The sequence below is a fragment of the Mesoplodon mirus genome, assembly GCF_964341445.2.
Source record: "Mesoplodon mirus genome assembly, chromosome: 3".
Classification (NCBI taxonomy): Eukaryota; Metazoa; Chordata; class Mammalia; order Artiodactyla; family Ziphiidae; genus Mesoplodon; species Mesoplodon mirus.
Genome location: NC_138978.1, coordinates 71,184,135 through 71,209,490, shown reverse-complemented (window position 1 = coordinate 71,209,490; position 25,356 = coordinate 71,184,135). Strand labels below are relative to the sequence as shown.

Here is a 25,356-nt window from a genome sequence, read left to right as displayed (position 1 = left end):
GAGGGAAAGAAACAAGTTGAAAAAATATGCATTCAGTACGATTCAATTTATATGAAGTTCAAAAATGAGCAAAGCTAAATTATATCGATTAGGGATCCATACACAGATGATAAAACCACAGTGAACCAGGGAAATAATTATCATACACGTCAGGATGGTGGTTACTTCCTGGGGAGAAGAAGGGAGATCTGATTGGGAGGGAGAGACATGTGGCAGAACTTCTGTGACTGCTGTTTCTTGACCTGCATGATGACTACACGGTGTTCATTTTATAATTCTTCAAATTTTACATATAACTTTTATGCATTCCTGTATGTATGTTGTATCTCACAACAAGGAAAAAAATAAAACCTAAAAACATTTTTTAGGCTTCTCCCCCTCTTCCCCATAAACGTATCATACTTGATCCTTACAGGAGGGTTAAAGAGCAACCCGCAGTTGGTTTGTCTCCCTGGCTGGCGGCTCTCCATCTGGCGGGCAGGGACTTTGTGGTTTTCTGTCCCTCAAAGCACCTTGCTTGTTGCTTTACCTCTTCTTCCTTTCTCTTTCAACCAACAAACATCTTCTGGCTGCCAACAATATATTACATGCTGGAGAAACCACGGTGAAATGGACATAATGGTCCTGCTCTCAAGGAGCTCACAGCTCAAGGGTAGAGACAACAGGATTTCACACTGTTGTCAGGTAAGCACAGGAGCTCTGGATAAAGGGATACTTTACACAATCTTGGGAGGGCAGGAAGCTTCCTGAGGAAAGTTGTCATCGTCATCATCATTAAAAATAATACACTTTAGGGCTTCCCTGGTGGCGCACTGGTTGAGAGTCCGCCTGCCGATGCAGGGGACACGGGTTCGTGCCCCGGTCCGGAAAGATCCCACATGCCACGGAGCGGCTGGGCCTGTGAGCCATGGCCGCTGAGCCTGCGCGTCCGGAGCCTGTGCTCCGCAACGGGAAAGGCCACAACAGTGAGAGGCCCGCGTACCACAGAAAAAAAACAAAAACAAAAACAAAAAACTATGGTGAAAAATAATACACTTTGCTACTAATGAAGCATAAGTGCTATTTTTTTTTCACTTTCACCCTTGCTTTACTTTCTCCCTTCCTTTTCTCCCCTCCCTCCTGCCCTCTCTTAATCCCGTCCATCCCTCCATCCCTGCTTTGCTCACTCCCTCACTCCCTACTGGGCTCCCTCCATCTATCACACCCTCCCTTTTCTGCTCCTCTCTCATTCCCTCTCCTCTCACTTGCTCCCTTCTTCCAACCCCTGCTCCATCCTCCCCTCCTCCCTAGCACAAGTGCTTTTAAACAAACAGGTAATTCTAACAATGATCTTAGGCGACAGGTATTGTCATCCCCATTTCACAGACGATGAAACTCAGGTCCTGAAAGATGAATTAAATTTCCCAAGGTCATACAGCTAAGCAAGTGTCAGACACCTGGTTCAAACCCAGGTCTCTGACTCCAAAGTCCTTGTACTTGTTGACTACATCCTTGTATATTACATCCACCAGTTCAAAATAGCTGGATGGTTGAACTTAGTGGGAGTAGCAAGGAGTGAAGCTGGAATAATAAAAAGAGGTTGACTATAAAGAGGCTAATAGACTATTATATAAGAATAATGGGGAGTCGGGTAATGGTTTTTAAGGAATAGGTTGACATAATCAAACAGAAACATTTGTTTCCTCAGAGATTGGCTCTAGATAGGTATCTAGAAAGTATCCTCTAGATATCCAGTGATCCCACTCCTGGGCATATATTTGGAGAAAACTATAATTCGAAAAGATACATGCCCCCCAATGTTCACATCAGCATTATTTACAATACTCAAGACATGGAAGCAACCTAAGTGTCCATTGACAGATGAATGGATAAAGAAGATGTGGTACATATATACAATGGAATATTACTCAACCATTAAGAAGAGTGAAATAATGCCATTTGCAGCAACATGGATAGACCTAGAGATTATCATACTAAGTGAAGTAAGTCAGAAAGAGAAAGACAAATATCATATGATATCGCTTATATGTGGAATCTAAAAAAAATGATGCAAATGAACTTATTTACAAAACAGAAATAGACTCATAGACATAGAAAATAAATTTATGGCTACCAAAGGGGAAAGGCACAGGGGAGGGATAAATTAGGAGTTTGGGATTAAAATATACACACTACCTTATGTAAAGTAGATAACCAGGGACTTCACTGGTGGTCCAGTAGTTAAGAATCCATCTTGCAATGCAGGGAACCCCGGTTCGATCCCTGGTCGGGGAACTAAGATCCCACATGCCGTGGGGCAACTAAGCCCTCATGCTGCAACTACTGAGCCCGGGTGTCACAACTAGAGAGCCTGTGTGCCACAACTAGAGAGAAGCCCACGCACCGCAATGAAGAGCCTACGTGCTGCAACAAAAGATCCTGTGTGCCGCAACTAAGACCCAAAGCAGCCAATAAATAAATAAATAAATATTTTTAAAAATTAAAAATATAAAATAGATAACCAACAAGGACCTACTGTAGAGCACAGGGAACTATACTCAATATCTTGTAATAACCTATAATGGAAAAGAATCTAAAAAATGAATATAAATATATATGTATAACAATCACTTTGCTGTACACCTGAAACTAACACAGCATCGTAAATCAACTATATTTCAATTTAAAAAAGTACCCTCATTTTCCCATTCCTTCTTCCCTTTCCTCACAGAAACAGGCTATTGTAGGAGCAGAAACACACTCTTGGAGCCCATTTTCTGACCCACTATCTGGACTTTATAGAAAGATATGGATTCTCTCTTGTAAAAACTGGGCAACTTGGTTTCAGAAACAAGGGCTAATGAGCACAAGCATCTGAAGGGCGACACTTGATACTTTCTGACGTCTGAGACTGGGAGGCAGAAGGCTTTGCAGCGGGATCTTGTCAATCAGGCCAAGGCTGATGTTTGGGGGAAGCTGCAAGCTGGGCTGAAGGAGTGAGTCATGCCCCGGAGCTTTAGCTGGGCCATCTCCCGCTTCTATTTCCATCCAAAACCTCCCTCTTCATTTTGCTTTGTGGCTTAAATCCAGGCCTTTATTTATTTAATTAAATAAAAGAAAGCTGCTCATTGCCATCCAGAGTCACGTGCTGTGGTGTGTGCCTCTGTGGAGCCCACAGACATGAGGAGGTTTCAAGACAGAATCAAATAATCAAACTTTTCTAGATGGAAAAAGCAGCCTTTGACTTGGGTGAGTGGGAAATATATGAAGTTAATCTGATACCCTCATTAGGCCCAAGAAGCAGAATTCTGAGAACAAAAATTGAGAGGCAATGAGATAACATCTTTTTTCTTATAGAAGCTCTGTGTGTGGTGGGGGAGGTATAGACTGGATTTTTATGGAGCAAAAGAGAGCCCAACTGAACTGAGTGGGATCAAAGCCCTCTGTCTACTCTCCAGATTTCTCCTTCAGTTCTTCAGAGATGACCTGATCATTTCCTGAATCTCATCTAATTCCCACATGGGGAATATTTTAAGAGAACAACAAGTGGCTTTTATATTTTCATATATAACTGTGGAACTCATAGGAAATGGAAAAGAACCAACTTCCTAAGTGCTTTCTAAGCTATAGGAACTATTCTCGGTGCTTACAACTTTAGCAAATTTAAATGAGCTCACAAGGTGCTAGTGTTTAGTCCTTGATGAACAGATAAGAATCCTGTGTAATTAGCATACTAATTGTACAGTGTGAAGAGAACTTCCTCAGCAATTGTGCAAACTCGAAAATAAGATGTCCTCCCACATACGGTAAGTTTTCACCCCGTAATCAATGTGATAATATTAATTTACAGCAACCCTCTTTTCCCATGGAGAGTAAAAGTAAGCTTCGTGATCTTTTCCCAAAGGATCTCCAATTCTGAATCAGCAGAGTCAGAATATATGAGGTTTTAATATATTTAATTTAATTGAAAACCAGGTGAGTGGATTTGCTTCTGACTTGAAGAATTTATCACTTTTGGTCTGAGACTTATAAAATCCTGCAGTAAGTGATACCCTGATCAATATACAAAAGATTTTTTTAAATAAAAAAACTAAAGGCAAGTGAACAGGAAATATGATTAAATTTCTGAGGTTTCACCTGATTTCTGGAAGGAAAAGTAGAGCAGTCAGAGATAGTATTTCTGCCCAGCCATCAGCAGAACAGATTGCAAATTAGGAAAGTAGTTACACCACCTTGGGAATTGCACGTTTTGTCTACTCCTTAGTTCTATGAATTTATGAACCGTAAAACAGTTGGCTGGGGCATATACCCTGAGAAAACCATAATTCAAATTCATGTAGGGCTTCCCTGGTGGCGCAGTGGTTGAGAGTTCGCCTGCCGATGCAGGGGACACGGGTTCGTGCCCTGGTCCGGGAGGATCCCACATGCCGCGGAGCGGCTGGGCCCGTGAGCCATGGCCGCTGAGCCTGCGCGTCCAGAGCCTGTGCTCCGCAACGGGAGAGGCCACAACATTGAGAGGCCCGCGTACCACAAAAAAAAAAAAAAAAAAAAAAAAAAAAGTCATGTACCACAATGTTCATTGCAGCTCTATTTACAATAGCCAGGACATGGAAGCAACCTAAGTATCCATAGACAGATGAATGGATAAAGAAGATGTGGCACATATATACAATGGAATATTTCTTAGCCATAAAAATAAATGAAATTGAGTTATTTGTAGTGAGATGGATGGACATAGAGACTGTCATACAAAGTGAAGTAAGTCAGAAAGAGAAAAACAAATACTGTATGCTAACACATATATATGGAATCTAAAAAAAGAAAAAAAGGTTCCGAAGAACCTAGGGGCAGGACAGGAATAAAGACGCAGACATAGAGAATGGACTTGAGGACACGGGGAGGGGGAAGTGTAAGCTGGGACGAAGTGAGAGAGTGGCATGGACATATATACTTTACCAAATATAAAATAGCTAGTGGGAAGCAGCTGCATAGCACAGGGAGATCAGCTCGGTACTTTGTGACCACCTAGAAGGGTGGGACAGGGAGGGTGGGAGGGAGACACAAGAGGGAAGAGCTATGGGAACATATGTATATGTATAGCTGATTCACTTTGTTATAAAGCAGAAACTAACACACCATTGTGAAGCGATTATACTCTAATAAGGATGTTAAAAAAGAAAAAACAGTTGGCTGGTTCAAACACTGCCCAGATGGGGTGTTTTTCCTGAATTTTCCCACACTGTCAAAACATTGCTTGAGTTTCATTGGCGCCATGGGGCTCCTGGGAAAAAACCAAGCTGCTATTGAGTGTTTTATGATGATTGTGTGGGTGTTGGCCACCTTTTTCCTCTTCTAACCCTGTCCTCTGTTCAACCAGACAGAGCCTTACATCACAGGGATCCCTCACAGCCAGAGGAGAGCGTGGTGCCCAGCCATGGCCAAGCCCTTCACATGCAGCACTTGTGCACGTCTCTGGACAATCATTAGATGTGCTTTTCCAAAGTCGGGGTCATGGAAAAGGCTGCCCCTGGGGAGTCGTCCATTTCAGAGATCTGGTCAGGCCACACATTCCTCCTCACTCTCAAGGCCTTAGAAAGAAGGAGGACTATGTACACCTTTACTTTAGAGAGCTTTAAGGACAAGCTTTAGCAAAAATACAAGGATGATTCATAATCTGCACATTAATGATGGTTCTATACACAGGACTTCCCAAAGTACCAGCAGTTTGTCCATTTAAAATGTTACCTGCTGCTCCCTTTCCTTCTTTCTCTTCCTCTCAATTCTGTCTGTAGTTTAAATTTGACTAACAGATCCTCTCACAGACATGAAAAAACAAAAAAAACCAAAAAACTGTCCTTTCTTAAAGTGACTTTTCTAAAACAGATCTGATCAGCCATGTCCCTGCTTGAAATTAGTGGTTCCCTTCATTACTTGCAGTACTTAGTTCAAACTTTCTAGAAGAGGCTAGAACTATCCAGGATACAGTAAACACTAGCCACAGGTGGCTACTGAACACTTGAAATGTGGCTAGTATAAATGAGGAATTAAGTTTTTGATATTCTATAATTAAAGTGAATCTAACTTTTAAAACTAATATTTGACTCAATTACTGGAACATTAAAAAATATATTTGAACACGTTCGGTATGAGAAATCTACCTTTTCAACTGGAAATTTTATGACATACAAATACCATTGTAGTATTTCTGATGAAAATTTAGAGTCTGAATTGAGATATGCTTAAATACCAGATTTTGAAGACATAGATTGAAAAAAGAATATAAAACCATCACATTAATGATTTTTTATATTGATTACATGTTAAAATGATAACATTTAGGCTATATTAGGTTAAAAATTAATCTCACTTGTTTCTTTTTACATTTTTTTGGTTAATGCGACTGCTAGGAAATTGTAAATTACCTATTTGGCCCAGATTATATCCCTGTTGGACAATGCTGATCTCGAATATTTATTGTATGAAGGAGGAATGAAGCCTCTACTTTGCTTTTTAGTCAAGTCTTCCCCCCACTTTAATCCATCTGTGCACACGACGTCCTGTGCTAGCACTACTGGTCTCCTTCTCATGTCAGAGCCTTGGTCTGCTCCCTTCCATCTGGCTCGAACTTCTGCTCATCCTTTAGGACCCAGCTCAAATGTCTGCTTCTTTCTGAAGCTGTTACCTACCTTTCCAGACCCAAGCTTTTTTGCTCCCAAAGACCTGGAGCATTCTGTAAATCCTATTACTATTGATACATTACAACCTTGCTGTGGGTGCAGAGTTTCATCTGTCTCTTTTCCTCTCTGAATACCCAGCACTAACCACCCAGCATTTGGACGTTGGAGATGCCCCATAAATGTCTTCGGACTATATCAAGGACCTTAGATGGAACAGCACCAGTTCTCTGCTGGTAGAATCCGTGGCAGTGACTACCGCAGAGGTTCTGAGTTAGGGTGGACCCCAGTGAAAGGACTGCCCTGAGCTGGATAAAAGCAAAACCTAAACCCGCCGTATGATGAGAGCAACCACAGAGGAAGACAATCAGGAATGTGTACAGAAGAGAACAAAAGTCTGGCGTTCTCTTCTGCCTGCTGTCCTGGGAGGAGACAAGGCTGCAGTGAGCACAGCTCAGTTCAACAGGACCACAGGGGTGCAAAGAATACTGTATCAAACCAAAAGCTCTTTGCGGGAATCTAGTGAAGCCCTGACAATCAGGAATGGAGCGGGGTGGAGAGAAGAGTATTTCAAACAGACTCATAAGGAATGGGTTTCTTAAGTCTCTCAGAGACAGATGGAAGATTTATGCCTCATTTGTCAAGCGGGAGGATAGAACCTCAGGACTCCTCTAGATCACTGTCTCCTTCATGTACCTTCCTTTCTCCTGGGCCAGCGGGCAGGAGGGAGAGTTTTCTCCAAATCCAGGTTGCTAGTAGCACTCAACCAGGGCAGGTCCAGATTGAATTAAGGAAAGCTTCAGACTCAGAACTGAGAAATAAACTCAGCTGAGGTGGGGCATTGATCGAAGAGGCCAGGCATCCAGGGAACCCCAAAGTTTTTCTACATGTTGAAGAACTCTTCTCAGGGCAACAAGGAGAGAAAGGGAAGTGAAAATTAATGGGTTAAAAAAAACCTCTACTTAGGCTCTGAATAGACATTTTTCCAAAAAAGACATACAGTTGGCCAACAGACACATGAAAAGATGCTCAATGTCACTGATCATCAGGGAAATGTAAATCAAAATCACAGTGAGATATTGCCTCACACCTGTCAGAATGGCTATCATCAAAAAGACCACAAATAACAAGTGTTGACGAGGGTGTGAAGAAAAGGGAACCCTTGTGCACTGTTGGTGGGAATGTAAATCACTGCACACACTGTGGAAAACAATATGGATGTTCCTCAAAAAATTAAAAACAGAACTACCTCGTGATCCAACAATTCCACTTCTGGGTATTTACCCGAAGAAAACAAAAACACTAATTTGAAAACATATATGCATCATTATTCACGATAGCCAAGATATGGAAGCAACCTTAATGTCCACCAGTAGATGAATGGATAAAGAAGATGTGGTGCATAAACAATGGAATACTACTCAGCCATAAAAAGAATGAACTCTTGCCATCTGTGACAACATAGATGTATCTAGAGGATATTATGCTAAGTGAAATAAGTCAAGACAGAGAAAGACAAATACCGCATGATCTCATTTATATGTGGAATCTAAGAAACAAAACAAACAAACAAAACAAAATAAAAACAGACTCATAGGGGCTTCCCTGGTGGCGCAGTTCTTGGGAGTCTGCCTGCTAATGCAGGGGATGAGGGTTCGAGCCCTGGTCTGGGAGGATCCCACATGCCGCAGAGCAACTAAGCCCGTGAGCCACAACTACTGAGCCTGCGTGTCTGGAGCCTGTGCTCTGCAACAGGAGAGGCCGCAAGTGAGAGGCCCGCGCACCGCGATGAAGAGTGGCCCCCGCTTGCCACACCTAGAGAAAGCCCTCGCACAGAAATGAAGACCCAACACAGCAAAAATAAATAAATAAATTAATAAACTCCTACCCCCAACATCTTCTTTAAAAAAAAAAAAAAAAACAGACTCATAGACACAGAGAGAAAATGGGAGGTTGTCAGAAGGGAGGGGAAGGGAGGTTCGGGAGGTTGGCCCAAATTGGTGAAGGAGATTAAGAGGTACACACTTCCAGTTATAAAATAGATAAGTCATGGAGATGTGATATACAGCCTAAGGAATATGGTCAACAATACTGTAGTAACTTGGTAAGGGAACAGATGGTTACTGGATTCATTATGGTGAGCATTTTGTAATGTATTTGAATTTCAAATCACTATGTTGTACACCTGAAACTAATGTTATATTGTGGCTACTAGAAAATTTAAAATTACACATATGGCTCACATTTAATTTCCATTGGATGGCACTGGGGTAGAAGGAAGAGAGTTATGTGTTCTTGAGAAAAACAAGGAACAGTGGTACATAAAAAATACAGCAAACGTTCTTGAGTTAAAAAAAACTGTCATGCCATTGAAAATCACTGAAAAGCAGATCTATATCTGGACTCCAGTTTTAAATTACATGGAAAAACATTAAATTTTTTTCCTTAAAGATACTAGTTGAAAAAAGTTTACTTCCAAATTTGTTTTTGCCTTTCTTCCAGCACACTAAATGCTTCAAAACAATGGGGCAATGTTTACTGACTTGCCATAGAGAAATATTGTGACCTAAATTTTATATACAGTGAAACAGTTATTTGTGTAACAAACCACCATAGTGACATTCTCAGGTATTCGTAGAGAGATTGAACTAAAAATTAGGTCAAGAGTTATTTTAGCCAATTGAAAGAAGAATTTGAGTACAGAGAATTCAAGGTATAAAAGTAATCTGAGTTTTTCCTTGCCTCCTATCTTAGGAATGCACTTGGCTAAGGGCTATCAAGTGGATTTTGCATCCAAGGGGTAAAATTTGATTCGATGCTGCCTTCTACTTCCACTCCTTTCATGGAAGTTGCAGCAACTACATTTCTCATTCTTTATCCCTCAGTTCACAGGAAGTCTCCTGCCAGGTTGGATGACTACCCAGAACAATAAATGGGTACAGCTGTATTTTGGGACTTACTAAAAATGGCTAAGCTATTTATGAAGTTGGGACACTGCAGCAGAAGAACTGTTGAACGAATAACTTATTTTCTCCTTTACAATAGCCAAGTTGCCAAGGAACTGGATTTTCTGCATCTGTTGAATGCATGTTTAATGAGTCATTGGCCTCTCTTTTTATGTGTTAAATTGATTAAGACTAATAAATAACCCAGGGATGGATATCATCTGTTACCAGGACCACTTCCTCTATGGCCTGGGGGTATTTCTGGGCTTATGATGCCATGAGCAAAAAGTACATTAAAAAATCAAGAGGGCCTCCCTGGTGGCGCAGTGGTTAAGAATCCACCTGCCAATGCAGGGGACACGGGTTCGAGCCCTGGTTCAGGAAGATCCCACATGCCGCGGAGCAACTAAGCCCGTGCACCACAACTACTGAGCCTATGCTCTAGAGCCCACGAACCACAACTATGAGTCCGTGTGCCACAACTACTGAAGCCCACACACCTAGAGCCCATGCTCTGCAACAAGAGAAGCCACTGCCATGAGCAGCCCGCGCACTGCAACGAAGAGTAGCCCCTGCTCACCGCAACTAAGGAAAGCCAGGCACAGCTTGCACAGCAACGAAGAAACAAAGCAGCCAAAAATAAATAAATTTATTTTAAAAAAATGAAGAAGCACAAATGTAAGAAAATATACCAAAATGTTCATTAATGATTATATTTTGGTCGAAGAATTCTGGATAATTTTTATCTCTATGCTCTTAAATTTTCTAGTTTCTTTTTAAAAAGTAGTTGTTACTTTTATCCTTAGCAAAAGGAGAGGTTTTAAATATCAATTTATACACTTCTGTACATGCCACTTGAGGAAGCTATTTCTGGAATTTCTCCCAGTTCACAAGATCTTCTTTTCTGGAAATTCCTTGTTCTCCCCTCAGTTTTTAGGGAAGAGTCCCAGGCAACCATGCAACCATGTTTTTATTAGTCAGGTCTTCATTCAAATGCTACCTCCTTAGAGACTTTCCAAACACCTGTCTAAAGTCCCCACCCCTAACAAGTCACTCTGTTTTGTCTTATTCATAGATCTAATCCTATTAGCAATTATTTTATTTTCTTGTCTACTGCTCTTCTCTTTTCAGTGAGGGACTTTGTCTTGTTTATTGCTGTGTCTCCACACGTGCTATGCACTCAATAAAACAGCCACAACAAGTGAAAAAAGCCCCACGTGACCCCGCCTGCCTGGCCATAGCTGATAGGACCAGGGACTGGAGCAAAACAAGGCCAATCAGAATATTTCTCTCTGGAATTTGGAGCTGTTGTGGTAACATGAACATGGAAGCTGCACGTTTGCCATATTCTAGCTTCTGGGCCAGAGAAAGAGAAAAATCAAGATGAGAGAGAGAAGGAGGGAAAGACAGGTGTGAAGAGCCTAAGGAAGCCTGGTCCCACGGGCTTCCTGGACCTGCTGCGTTTCAGCCTCAGTTCACATAACCTTACAAGTAAGCTCTGTGTTTCAGGTCAGGCCAGCTAGGGTTGGTGCCTCTTACCTACAACCTCATAAATATACCTGTGGTCACCATCGTGCTTTTAAAATTCATAGCCAAAATATTTGAAGGAAATAATCCAGAATGTTTGCCTCTGAGTGATGGGACTACCTAGTTTTCTATATTTTCTAAAACAAGTATGTGTTACTTTTATGATTACAAATATATGGTTTTTGTTTTTTGTTTTTTTTCCCTGAGAAGCATGGAGTGAGAGACCTAGGGTATTCCAGGAGATCCCATCCTGTCCATCCATTTTATTCTGCTGAGAGGTTTAGCTGTGAAATGACTCACCAAGTTCCCGAAGCTCATTCACACCACTGTGGCTTGGGTTTTCTTATACCCAGGCCAGTATTCTCTCTACCAGGCAACCTCTGGACAATTACTGTGCTGTTCACTTCAAAATGCTACATTTCAATTATTTCTTCAATAATAAATTCTCTCCCTCAAGGTGAAAAAAGCTTTCTCTTACAGGTCAACTCTAGTGAGTTGTGTGTGACTACCTGTATTGCTGTGTTGAGAAAGTTTCTGAGGCAGCGTCCAGACTGGGTAGGAAGGTAGTACCACAGCTGACTAATGATGTCTGCCCTGAGTGCAAGGAGGAATGGAGTGACATGGAAGAAAGTTCTAATTCTTTCTTAGATGCAGCGCAAAGCTGGTGTTGTGAGAGAGGAAAACGGAAGGTCAGGGGATCCATTTGGATCACATATGCTTCTATCCCTTGGTTTATGTTACAAGAAGCTCTAACTTTATTGTATGATGATGGCATAACAAAGACAAAGAATAAGGCAGTGGCTATATAAGCTCTGCTTTGGGAATAAAGACACAGACCTACTAGAGAATGGACTTGAGGATATGGGGAGGGGGAAGGGTAAGTTGTGACAAAGCAAGAGAGTGGCATGGACATATATACACTACCAAACGTAAGGTAGATAGCTAATGGGAAGCAGCCGCATAGCACAGGGAGATCAGCTCGGTGCTTTGTGACCGACTGGAGGGGTGGGAAAGGGAGGGTGGGAGGGAGGGAGACACAAGACGGAAGGGATATGGGAACAGATGTATATGTATAACTGATTCACTGTTATAAAGCAGAAACTAATACACCATTGTGAAGCAATTATACTCCAATAAAGTTGCAAAAACAAAACAAAACAAAACAAAAAAACTGATAGACCAAGAAAAAAAAAAGTTCTGCTTTGCTTTTTTATTACTTTTGTTTGAAATTTCATTGCACTTTTCCAGCTAGTTGGTGGCCAAAAGGGCTGATTATCATTAGGCAGTAAAGGTGTCAGGGGATGGATCGACCGTAAACATAACTGGGCAACACTGAGGTCTGAGGGAAGTGCTTTTGGAGGGTCCTCTGTTTCTGGGCTGGACCACTGGGCAGCTCTAATTCCTAAAGAAATCTCACTGAGCTACTGATTCATCTCACTTGCATCTTGAAGTGCATTCACCACCCCCATCTAGTTTAAGAAAACTCCTTAAATGATCCAGGAGCCCACCTGGAGAGTGAGCAGCCCCGCCTTGGGCTCAATAACCAACGAGACAGGGAATGGTTACTAAGAATCCAAAGAGCATTGCGGGAACAAGACACAGGCCGTCACTTCAAATCAGGAGGCAATTAAGCTGATGCTCGGAGACCAGGAAAGAGCCCAGAAGGCCAGAGAACGCAAAGGGACAGAGACTTTCACCTCCAATGGAAACCAAGCCGGGTTGCTCTCTCGCTTCTCCTCCAGTCCCCCTCTGTGGCCCGAGCTGCTGGCCAGCCCCATGGGGCACCTGCAAAACATTGTCACCTCCCTGGGCCCCTGGGCTAGCACTAGGCCGCCCTGTGCTGTCTCTACTCCAGGTGGGGGAGGAAGGCTGTTCATCTCTGCAGCTGCATGGGTGAGGACAGTCCCGGGGCAGAGGCAGGGACAAAGCAGCTTCTTCAGAGAGGCCCTCTGGGAGTCCTGAGGGCTGGAGCCCACGCTGTTCTGGAGTCAGGGCTGGAGTGGTTTTAAATATTTGCCAAGTGGATCATACATGTTACCTCACCACAGACCCAACAGCCAGCATCTCCAAAATCCGGGGCGGGGACCTGCAGAGATGAGCCGCGTGGGACTGGAAACTCCCTTTCCCGTTAACTTAGATATTAAATTTCTAAGGAGGATTCCAGAAATCAGCTTTATCTGAGAACTCGCTTAGCCCCGCATGCACGTGCCAATCACTTGTGAGTGTGTAGAATTTAGGTTGGAATAATACAGGAGAGAGGTAAAAGGGCTTTTCTGACTCTGAATTTCTTAGGGACTTTTCTCACCTCTGCAAATCTTGAAAGTGGAAGGTCATTTCCATGTGTGTTCTAGGCGGCACGAAGGGTGGAAATCACCAATCCTGGAAAGGCCTCTGCCACCTGAATTCTTACAACCCTGCTCTTACATAGTGCACTTTTTGTTTGCTTGTTTCTAATGATCTAGGTCTTTGTTTTTATGTAGCCACTGGAGGTTACATGATGTACAGCAAATAGGATTCGTCTTGCTCATCAAGTCCTAGCAATCGGAAGGAGATGCCTGGCCCGCTGTGCTATCAACCTCACGAGGCCACGTCTGGGTCTTGAGGAAAGCGCCACGATGCCGTAGCAGTGTCTGCTGTGGGTGCAGAAGGCGGGGATGATAGCTCTCATGTCCCATACATGACATCTCTGAGTTAAATCATGGAGCACCTTTCAGATTCGACACAGGGCTAAGTTCGTAGGAGTCTGGAAAATGGACCATTTACAGGCTCAGAAGATAAGAATTCATTATCAGTGGTTTCCCCCAAGGAATGGATCATGTAGCTGTCTCCGAGACAAGTTTGTTATTGATTGACTGATGTCTCCTTGTAACTTCCTGGGAAAAGCAGATAGTAGCCGTTCACTCTCTCTCCTCTGCGTTGGGTCCTTAGGGTTTTGGTTCCTGGATACGCCCCAGCCTCCCAGTGGTCTCTTGGCCTGACCTGCTTGGGACCCATTCTCCAAAAGGCTGATGGAGGGAGCTTTCTAAATGGAAACCCTGACTATGTCTGTCCCCTTTGGTAGTTCCCGTCATCATCCTCAGGATAATTATGGGCTCCTATGACAGGTTCATCTTGATCTGGTCCTTGCTTGCCTCTCCACCTCCACCCCTTGTCCCTCGTTTCCTGGCCACTATAGGTCACAGCCAAGCTCCTTCTGTGTGAGGAGCTCTGCTCCCCGTACGGCACCCACACCTCGGGCTCAGCTTAGTTCTCCTCTGGTGACCTTCCTCAGTGCCTTCTGTCTCCCCTCAGACCAGGTTAAAGGGCCCTTGGAACTCACTCTGTGCTCGCTTTGACCCCATATGGTGATCCCAGATGTGTCTCTCTCCCCTACTAAACCCAAGGCTCTAGCAGGCAAGAACCGCATCTTATCACCTGCATCTAAACCACCAGGGCAGTGGATGGTCCATAGGAGGTGCTTGGTACATAGTTATTAAATGAGTGAATGAATGGGGATTGGGTAGTTTTCCCAAATTCGTGAACTTAACAGGGACTCAACATGGATTAGCTCTCGTGATGACTGAGTTGACACCACCCATTTCCTCACTGTTTCACCTCATCTGCTCTCCTGGCCCCATATGCTGCTTTGCCCAATAACACTAGTCATTGCAAGAAACTGAGGCAGGGGCTTCCCTGGTGGCACAGTGGTTGAGAGTCTGCCTGCTGATGCAGGGGACACGGGTTCGTGCCCCGGTCTGGGAGGATCCCACATGCCGCGGAGCGGCTTGGCCCATGAGCCATGGCCGTTGAGCCTGCGTGTCCGGAGCCTGTGCTCCACAACGGGAGAGGCCACAACAGTGAGAGGCCCACATACCGCAAAAAAAAAAAAAAAAAAAAAGAAACCGAGGCAGCCAAGGGCCAATTATGAACTAGGCAAAAGTCTAGAAATGCAAAGTTGTTGAATTTTAGATCTAGACGAGACCTTCTGGATCCTCCTATGCAGCTGAGGTCTGGGAGGCAGAACTTATGCCTCACCCATGCCTCCCTCCCTTCCTCCCTTCCTCCCTCCCTTCCTCCCCCCATCCTCCCTCCCTTCCTCCCTCCTCCCTCCCTCCCTCTCCCCTCCCCCTCCCTCCCTCCCCCCTCCCTTCCTCCTTCCTTCTCTCCCTCTTTCTTGGAAATAGGACCGGTTTCCAGCAACCATAATGGCATCTATAAACATTGTATGGTCAGCTTTTCATGGTCCATATGACATACAAAAGTGAAGAGAGGGCTTCCCTGGTGGCGCAGTGGTTGAGAGTCCGCCTGACAACACAGGGGACACAGGTTCGTGCCCCGGTCTGGGAAGATCCCACATGCCGCGGAGCGGCTAGGCCCGTGAGCCATGGCCGCTGAGCCTGCACGTCCGGAGCCTGTGCTCCACAACGGGAGAGGCCACAACAGTGAGAGGCCCGCGTACCACAAAAAAAAAAAAAAAAAAAAAAAAGTGAAGAGAGTAAGGGACTCATATTTTGGCCCAAATTGTGCAGCTATATGCAGTTCTAATTCCAAGATCCCTTAACCGAAATTTCCTATTTTTTCTCTTTTTTGAAAAAAAAGTGGGTGGCTGGTTCATTTTGGGGGGCTGTGAGGTGACTCACCTTACGTAGCTGTGTTTTCGTCTCATAGTAGGCGACCATGGGGATGGAGGCCCGGTAGTAGGTCTCAAGGCGCTTGGTGATAGCGGTTCTGTCGTCCGCGCGCGGGCTGCCCCCACTCCTCTGGAGAAGGCGGTTGGTCATGGTGTCTGCCGAGCAGTCCATACAGATCACCAAGCGAGGGTCTCCAATCTGGGGATGGGGAGGGGGCACAACATGCTCAGAAATTCCACTCAGCGAGGTTCTGGAAAGACCTGGGATCCCTAGTTCTTTACTTCTGCTTCCTCTCAGGGTCCCAGACCTACATTGTGGCAGAGTTGGGACAGGATATCACGGCTCCTTATTTCCACGTCAGCGGCTCTCCACAGGCTGCCTCAGAGCTGTCTCTTGGCCTCAGCTTTTAGGTCACCTCCTGTAATGCAGGGATTGTATAGAATGCTACCCAATGCAGTCACAATCTGTCCTCCACACTAAGGGGAGGGGAGGTGTGTGTGTGTGTGTGTGTGTGTGTGTGTGTGTGTGGTGTTTCCTGCTGGGAGCCCTGCCTGACCTACTGAGACAAGCTAATCACCTCCTTCTTTGTCCACCACTGTATCTTACATGAGCCACCAGGAGCACAATGTGGCTGTGGCTGTACTACGTGGTGCTCAGTAGAGCATAATGGTTGAGCACACAAAGGTTCGAGTCAGGCTGCTGAGGGTCAAATCCTGGTGTGGTGACTTGTCTCCAAGATGGTCTTCATTGATTCATTACCTCCATGTACTTTAAGCTCTTCCCCCCATTGAGACATAGAGCCCATTCCTCTACCTCCTTGAATCTGAGCTGAACTGTAACTGACCAACAGAACATGGTGGAAATGATGCCACATGCTTTTATTTTTTAACTTCTATTTATTTATTTATTTATTTTTAACACCTTTATTGGAGTATAATTGCTTTACAATGGTGTGTTAGTTTCTGCTGTATAACGAGTGAATCAGCTATACATATACATATATCCCCATATCCCCTCCCTCTTGTGTCTCCCTCCCACCCTCCCTATCCCACCCCCTAGGTGGTCACAAAGCACCAAGCTGATCTCCCTGTGCTATGTGGCTGCTTCCCACTAGCTATCTATTTTATATTTGGTAGTATATATAAGTCCATGCCACTCTCTCACTTTGTCCCAGCTTACACTTCCCCCTCCCCGTGTCCTCGAGTCCATTCTCTAGTAGGTCTGCATCTTTATTCCCGTCTTGCCCCTAGGTTCTTCACGACCATTTGTTTTTGTTTTTTTTGTTGTTGTTGTTTATTTATTTTTTTATTTTTTTATTAGTTTCTGCTTTATAACAAAGTGAATCAGTCATACATATACATCTGTTCCCACATCCCTTCCCTCATGCATCTCCCTCCCTCCCACCCTCCCCATCCCACCCCTCCAGGCGGTCACAAAGCACCGAGCTGATCTCCCTGTGCTCTGTGGCTGCTTCCCACTATCTATCTACCTTACGTTTGGTAGTGTATATATGTCCATGCCTCTTTTTCGCTTTGTCACAGCTTACCCTTCCCCCTCCCCATATCCTCAAGTCCATTCTCAAGTAGGTCTGTGTCCTTATTCCCGTTTTACCCCTAGGTTCTTCATGACATTTTTAAAATTCCATATATATGTGTTAGCATACGGTATTTGTCTTTCTCTTTCTGACTTACTTCACTCTGTATGACAGACTCTAGGTCTATCCACCTCATTACAAATAGCTCAGTTTCGTTTCTTTTTATGGCTGAGTAATATTCCATTGTATATATGTGCCACATCTTCTTTATACATTCATCCGATGATGGACACTTAGGTTGTTTCCAGCTCCTGTTTTTTTTTTTTAGATTCCAAATATATGTGTTAGCATATGGTATTTGTTTTTCTCTTTCTGACTTACTTCACTCTGTATGACAGTCTCTAGGTCCATCCACCTCACTACAAATAACTCAATTTCGTTTCTTTTTATGGCTGAGTAATATTCCATTGTATATATGTGCCACATCTTCTTTATCCATTCATCTGTCTATGGATACTTAGGTTGCTTCCATGTCCTGGCTATTGTAAAGCCACATGCTTTTAGAAGCAAGATCATAAGAAGTTTTGCAGTTCCTGCCTGGTCAACTGCCATCTAAGATGTCCAATGACTCTGACTGCTAGGCTGGGAAGAGCCCAAGCTAGCCATACAGAGAGGCCATGTGGACAGAGATGCCTGACCAGACCTTGGCTGTTGTAGACATCCCAGCCCCTGCTCCAGACATGTCTACTCAGCCTTATCAACTATCTGACTGCAGCTGAATAAAGGACCTCAAGTGAGAACCAGCCAGCTGAGCCCATCAACACCCAAAACCCTATGAGAGAAAATAACAAATTGTTTCTTTAAGTTACCTGATTTCATAATTAACTAAAGGTGTCACTCAACTTCTCTGCACCCCCATCTTTCTCATTTGTTCAATGAGGATGATCACAGAATTGCTGTGAGGGTTAAATACAATTAAATAAGGTAATGTAAGTAGATTGCTTGGCATATGGAAACACTTGGTAAGTATCAGTCACTATGTTATGTCCCGTACTAGGCTATGATCTCTTTGTGTGTAGGCGTTAGGAATGCTCAGCTCCTGATCCCAAGTCTTGTATATAGTAGGTAACAAAGAAATGTTTTCATGAATGAGTGATAGTGTATGATCGGTAGTGTGTCTCTCCCTATCTCCCCATCCTTCCCTTAAAGTGTTCTTTTGCTTCTGATGTCTGTCTCTGGAGGATACCAACCTTGCCTCCACTACCAATCTCAACCCTGGATCAAAAGAAATTGTTGCTCTCTTCTGATCTTGCAGTGTAAACGAAAGTTTACCGCCCCACTATGGAAAGCTCCTGGGAGGGATGGGAACAAAGTCAGGGTAGGGGAGGACTTTAAGACAACACGCAGAGCCGTTAAGTTGTCAGTAAGTGCTGTTCAATGATTTATCTACCCCCTCTGAAGGATGTACTTTAAGAAACAGAGTGGAAAAATTCTCCAAAATCTAGAAGAGTGAAATAAACCTCTGGAACATGTCATCTAACTCTCTGTCTTTATTCATTGGAAGAAAAAAAAAGAGCATTTGAGCAGTAAGAAAGCTGGGTGAAAGTTTAGAAGACAATGACCCTTATCCACCAGCAGAGGGCGAGCTTGGGAGGCAGCCTAGGGCTCAGTTACAGAGTTTGGCTCCTGGAGCAGTTTCCGGCCGGGGTTGTGCTTGGAGACTAGGTGATTTTTCTTACTGTGGCGGTTTTCAGGCCAGTTGTGAGGACACGGACGACACTTCAGGGACTCATTCAGGTACAAACAGAGATAATGTGTGTCTGAGCAGGAGATGGCAATAAATGAACCAAAATAAGTGCAGGACAGAGAGGGAGCTTCCACCTTGATTCTCAAAGTGTGGGCTGTGAACCAGGAGCAAAGGCTTCATCTGGGAGCTTGTTAGAAATGCAGATGCTCAGGCACCATCCTCGACCTGCTGACTCTCGATTTTAAGAAGATCCCCAGGTGATTCTTCACAAAATAATACCTTGAGAAGCTGCTCTCGTGCCAAGATTGGGGTTTGACCTAACCTATTTCTCCCTTCCTACATAAAAAGCTGTCGAGCAGCCATTCCATTTGGAAGTGGCCTGTACCACTGATTCTTTTTTTTTTTTTAATTAATAGATTTTAAGTTTTAGGTTTACGGGAAAATTGAGCAGATAGTACAGAAAGTTACCATATAATTCCCCTCCCCTGATTCCCCTATGATGTCTTTAGGGTGGTACATTTGTTACAATTAATGAAACAATACTGAAGCATTAACTGAAATCCATAGTTGACATTAAAGTTCATCCTTTGTGTTGTACATTCTATGGGTTGACAGTTGGATCATGTCATGGTCCACCATTATAGCATAATATGTAATATTTTCACCTCTCTGAAAATCTCCTGTGCTCTTCCTATCCATTCCTCCCTCTCTCTCCTCTCTAACCCTGGCAACTACTGATCATTTTTTTTTTACTGTTTCTATAGAATTGCCTTTCCCAGAATATCATAGTGTTGAACTCATCCAGTGTGTAGCCTTTTCAGGCTGGCTTCTTTCACTTAGCAATATGCATTTAAGTTTCTTCCATGTCCTTTCATGGCTTCAGAGCTCATTTCTTCCACTGATGCTTTTAACATCTAAAAGTTTTTGAAATGTTTGAGTGAAATACCATTCAATCATTTTTCAAAATGCTTTGATATATTTCTTTAGAAAGTCCCTTGGAATAGCTCTGCCTTTTTTCCCTGGACCATGGTTAGCCTCTAACACAGTGGTCCCCAACTTTTTTGGCACCAGGGATGCTTTCGTGGAAGACAATTTTTCCACAGACATATGGGGCGGAGGGGGTGGGTGGTTCAGGTGGTAATACCAGCGATGGGGAGCCACGGGGGGGGTGATGGGGAGCCATGGGGGGTGATGGGGAGTGGCAGATGAAGCTTCACTCGCTCACCTGCCACTCACCTCCTGCCGTGGCCCGGTTTCTAAGAGGTTGAGGACCCGTACCAGTCTGCGTCCTGGGGGCTGGGGACCCCTGCTCTAACATCCCGTGGAGGGGAGAACAGAGAACTCTGTCCTTGTCTGGATGAGTCACAGAGACTTGGTGACAACTCCATGTCCCCAGCACTCCCCTGCTGGCTCCCTGGAATTCTGCCACTGCAGTGCTGGGCTCTTCATGGCCTTTGGGTATTCAGGGGGCCCTTATTAGAGCACAAGTGCCCTTGGGAGGGCACTGAGATATGTAAGAACATTTCATCAGCGGGCGCACTGTGCCATCACCCTAACCCCTGTGGGGAGGAAATGGAGGCCCACAGAGGTTAACTTGCCCCCAATCACTGAGGACTAGTTAGGGACAGTCCTGAGCCAGTTGCGTGTAACTCCAAAGCCTGGTGACTTCACCTTAGTGGAAGGTGCCAGAGCCTTCAGAATGGGACTCTGGCCAGATGCCTGGTGGGCCAAGTGGAGCCAGGAGAGGAGGGTGGGGTAGTAGGAAAAGAAGTGGACGGTGTCAGAGGCCATTTAGTTTTCTTTTGCGGAAACTTGCTTTCGCTGCCTCTGGGGATCTAGTTGGGATCCGCACTCACTCCAGATGAGAGCAGCCCACCAGGATGAGGGTGTCAGCTGACTTGTGATGATGGCTTTGCCTGGAGAATTCCAGCAGGTAGAGCAGGAGGAGGCGTTTTCCCTGCTCTCCTCTGCACCCCACTTTAGTTTTCTTCTGATTAAGTCAGGACACGGGTTAGGCCATATTACCAGTGTGCAGGGTCCTGCCATTCAGGAACTTTCGACAGTTCAGAGTACCAGCTTTCTTGTTCTCTCTGGGTGCCTCAGTTGCCTCATTTTAAATGAGGATGACAAGAGTCTCTGCCTCATAGGACGGCTGTCGAGGATTAAATGAGTTAATACATGGCCCATTTCAAGCACTGCATAAATGTGAGCTACTGTTATTTAATGTGGGCCTGGCAAGATTCATTTTCATCCCTTTGCACTTCGTAAAAGCCCCTGTTGGTCACATTTGAATTTAGAAAGAGTCAGAGGCCCCACCCGTGCTTTTAGCCTAAGTCGTACTCTCCAACGCGTCTACCAGCCTCACTGCGCTGGGAGGTAAGGCCCGGCTAACAACAGAGCCACAGGCCTATTTCCCATTTGTTCTCACTCCTGAGCTTTATCCCCTTGGGGAACCTCAGTAGAGGAGGGATGATGGGGTCATTCCAGCATTGCTGAACACACAACCCTGATAATAATACCACCCCATCGCCGCCTTAACATCTGCCCTGGTGCTGCCATTACATAGCTCAAAAGTTCTGCACTGGGGCTTCCCTGGTGGCGCAGTGGTTGAGAGTCTGCCTGCCGATGCAGGGGACTTGGGTTCGTGCCCCGGTCCGGGAAGATCCCACATGCCGCAGAGTGGCTGGGCCCGTGAGCCATGGCCGCTGAGCCTGCGCGTCCGGAGCCTGTGCTCCGCAATGGGAGAGGCCACAACAGTGAGAGGCCTGCATACCGCAAAAAAAAAAAAAAAAAAGTTCTGCTATGAACCTCAAGTTGGAAAAAGAGAGTGGAAAATCTCAAGTGGAAAATCCCAAGGTGGTCCCAAGGCTTGCCACAATTCCAAGCCACTAGGACACACCAACTAGAAAGTTCTTTGGCCAGACTCATAACCCTTTTTTTGTTTGTTTTTTGCTAAGAGTTCATTCCAAAGATTAGAATGCACTTATAAACAGAATCACTGATTCTATAGATGAACAGTGTTATGAGACAGTTCAGAGCAATCAGGCAGAGGGATACACTGTCATTATCCACACATCCAGGAAACTCATCTGCATAGTCAGGCTAAGGGCCGAATTTCAGCTAAGAGGCTTGTGGGAGGAAAAGGCAAGAGCAAACCCGGGCATTTCACTTCTGTTAACATGTGTTTAGCTTGGCTGCTGAAATGTTGGGTTAACACAGGAAAGCGTTTCCATTTCACACCAGGGAGTCAGGCTAAGCACACAACCTCCTTGAGATAAGAATAATCTATAAGGTGGGAATAATAATACCTACTGAATAGGATTGTAAAGATTAATACAATTAATACAATCCTGAATAGGACTGTAAAGATTAATACAATGACATGGGTAAAGCATTTGGTTCAGTGCTGGGCACATTTTAAGTGCTCAAAAAATAACAGCTATTATTCAGATAGTTATGTATCCTGTATGATTTTAACTGCATGAAGATAGGTAGAACCAAGACCGGAAGACCAGACATCAGAGTGTTCTCTGGGTGGTTAGTTAGTCTTTGCTTTACATTTTCCTGTACTGTTTCATATCTATATAATTCCTACTTCTATAATCAGAAAAAATATACATAATTTTGAAAAAAAAACTGTAACAATGTATTGAACATCATATGCAGGCTTATACATATATAAGGCACATTTCAAGGATTTCAGCCAATCCTCCCAACAAGCACTGAGGTAGCAATTTTTCCTTTTTTTAACTGAAATATAGTTGACATACAATATTATGTTCCTTTCAGGTGTACTACATAATGCTTTAACACTCGCATACATTATGAAATGATCACCATGATGAGTCTAGTTACCATCTGTCCTCATACAAAGTTATTACGATATTACTGACCATATTCCCTATGCTGTATGTTATATCCATGACTTATTTATTATACAACTGGAGGTTTGTACATCTCAATCCTCTCCACTTATTTTGCCCACTCCTCACCCCCTCCCTTCTGGCAACCACCTGTTTGTTCTCTGTATCTATGAGTCTGTTTTTGTTTTCGTTTGTTTGTTTGGTTTTTTAGATTCCACATATAAGTAGATCATGAGATATTTGTCTTTCTCTGTCTGACTCATTTCACTTAGCAAAATACCCTCTAAATCCATCTATGGTGTTGCAAATGACAAGATTTCTTTTCTTTCTTTTTTTTTTTTTTTTAATGGCTGGAGGTAGCTATTTTCCACCTATATTTTATAGAAGAGGAAATTGAACTATGTAGAGTCAAATGACTTGTCTTGGACTTATAAACCCAGGCTCTAAATACAGGCCTGTGCCATGAAGTGACTATAACCAGGGGTTCGCAAATGGGGTGGGAGCTGGGGATGGTGGTTAGAAACCCCAGCTCCTCCTTCATATTCCTTCTCTCTCTCTCTCTCTCTCTCTCTCTCTCTCACACACACACACACACACACACACACAGTGACAACCTTCCCTTCCTTAGCATACTATGTTGGATACTGAAGGCACAGATCATTAATTCTATGGGGGGAAAAGCAGGCTTGGGAACAGAAGATAGGGTGGTAATAGAGAAAGCACATACAGACTTACCCCTAAGCTATGGACATGAGTTTGTACTTGGTCTTAATGGTGTTGTGTATGGTAGCCAAGCAGATCCTCAAAGGACCTGCCTTTCAGAGCAATCAGCTATAGTATGCAAAAACATCAGCCTAACTAACTGAACTGGATTTTTTTCAGCCACAGATGGTCCCAAGCATCAGACGCATCAGTCTCTGTGATACAGAAGGGCTGGTGAGGCGTCTATGGGCTGGAAAACCATCCGTAGGCCTGAATGGGCTTCAAATAGAGTCGCAGGCCTGACAGATACACAAAAAACACTCACTGTGCTCTCAGCCAGGCTTATTACTCTGAATCTCTGGGGAAAATCATACATCTCTATTTGTCTTTGCCAAATTTCAAATGAAATGCTTGCCTGTAATTTGGACGGGGCTGTACAAATGATTGGGTCCCTTCAGGGCATAAATGAATCAACAGTGGCTCATTCCGTGTTTGTAGCATCTTTGTTGTTCTGGTCAGGTTTAAAGCAGTGCTTGTTTTGGAGGGCTGGATGTGTTCTCCTGCATACAAGCCAAATTGATATTAGAATCTTCTAAATTGCTGTACCCAGGGACAAATCAGGATCACGCTTGATCTTTGCAAAAACTCCTTCCAGCAGAATGCAAAAGACTGTCTTCGTAGACTTCTCACTTGAAGGTCGCCGGTTCATAAATGAAAGGGGCACTTGTATATTTTTGGAAGTGTGTCATGAATTTTAGCATTGGTTGAAACTATCCAGTCATCACGTTAATGACTCTTCTCACTCCTAAGTTCTAGTTAAGCCTCTTATCTGACACTTTCTAAAACCTGTCTGAATGGGACCCACAGTGGGGAAGGAAGTTTTGCTTTACTTTAGGAAGATCGTATGGATGATTTGAATTCATATTTACCCAAAGGCCAGGGATAGACTGGTTGGCCATCTAAAGTCCTGAACTCACCCATCCTGGGTTATAAGCAAAGGAGAAAGGCGTGGCAGAGCAGGAATTTATGGGCTTGAATGAAATGTGATTGAAAAATGGGTGACCCTAAAGTAGATAATATTTTATAACCTTTTATAGCTTAGGAAACACATTTATGTGTGTTACATCATTTGATCCTCACAAAACCCTCTAAATAGGATTTGGCAGCTACATTATTCTCTCTATTTTACAGAGGAGGAATCTGAAGTTGAGTGACATGACCAGGGTCACACTAATCTATGACCAAGGTGAACATCCAGCTTTTTTGACTCCAGACAGCATAAGTGATGCGCTTTAAAGATGTCACCTTGGGAGGCTCTACATGAGTGCAACAGTGCTGTCACTGCTCCAAACAGTTTGGACCCCATAGGCCTAAGTTCAGATATTTGCCTTCAGACCCAGTTTAAAAAGTTCCCAAAGGGGAATAAAGATCATAATTTTGTTGTTGTTTGCACACAGTAGTTGACAAAAAAGATGCTTATCTTTTCCCTACACCTTATTTATTACACTTGGCCACTTGGGGGTTTCAAAGAATATTCTACTACCACCGAGAGCAATTTAAAAAAAGGACATTGAAAAGGATATTTTCCCCAGCACTTCCAAGCAAGTTCGTGACCTTTTCTGACTGTTCCAGAGACACTGCCAGGACTCTCAGACCTTAAGTTCATGGGCAAGTTCAAGTGTGAGATAATCTGGTGGGGTGCTGCCACCTTGAAGCCTGAACCTCAACCAACATTGCTCACTGGCAGCAGTTAGCGCTCATCTCCCTTGTGTATA

The 25,356-nt window shown here is 43.9% G+C and overlaps 1 protein-coding gene across 6 annotated transcripts in view; it reads right to left on the bottom strand.

Moving 5' to 3' along the window:
* Positions 1–25,356, bottom strand: part of AK5 (adenylate kinase 5) — a gene marked incomplete at its 5' end in the record, with an annotated part of 242,780 nt that overhangs the window by 2,751 nt on the left and 214,673 nt on the right. For 4 of the 6 annotated variants that reach the window (XM_082612415.1, XM_082612416.1, XM_082612418.1 and 1 more), the window contains one exon: positions 15,745–15,933. The exons of 1 other annotated variant lie outside the window; for it this stretch is intronic. In XM_082612415.1, the coding sequence (XP_082468541.1) occupies positions 15,745–15,933 (189 nt within the window). Of the gene's footprint in view, positions 1–15,740; positions 15,934–25,356 lie in introns of all 6 variants that reach the window. One more of the 6 variants, XM_082612417.1, reaches the window with a different exon arrangement.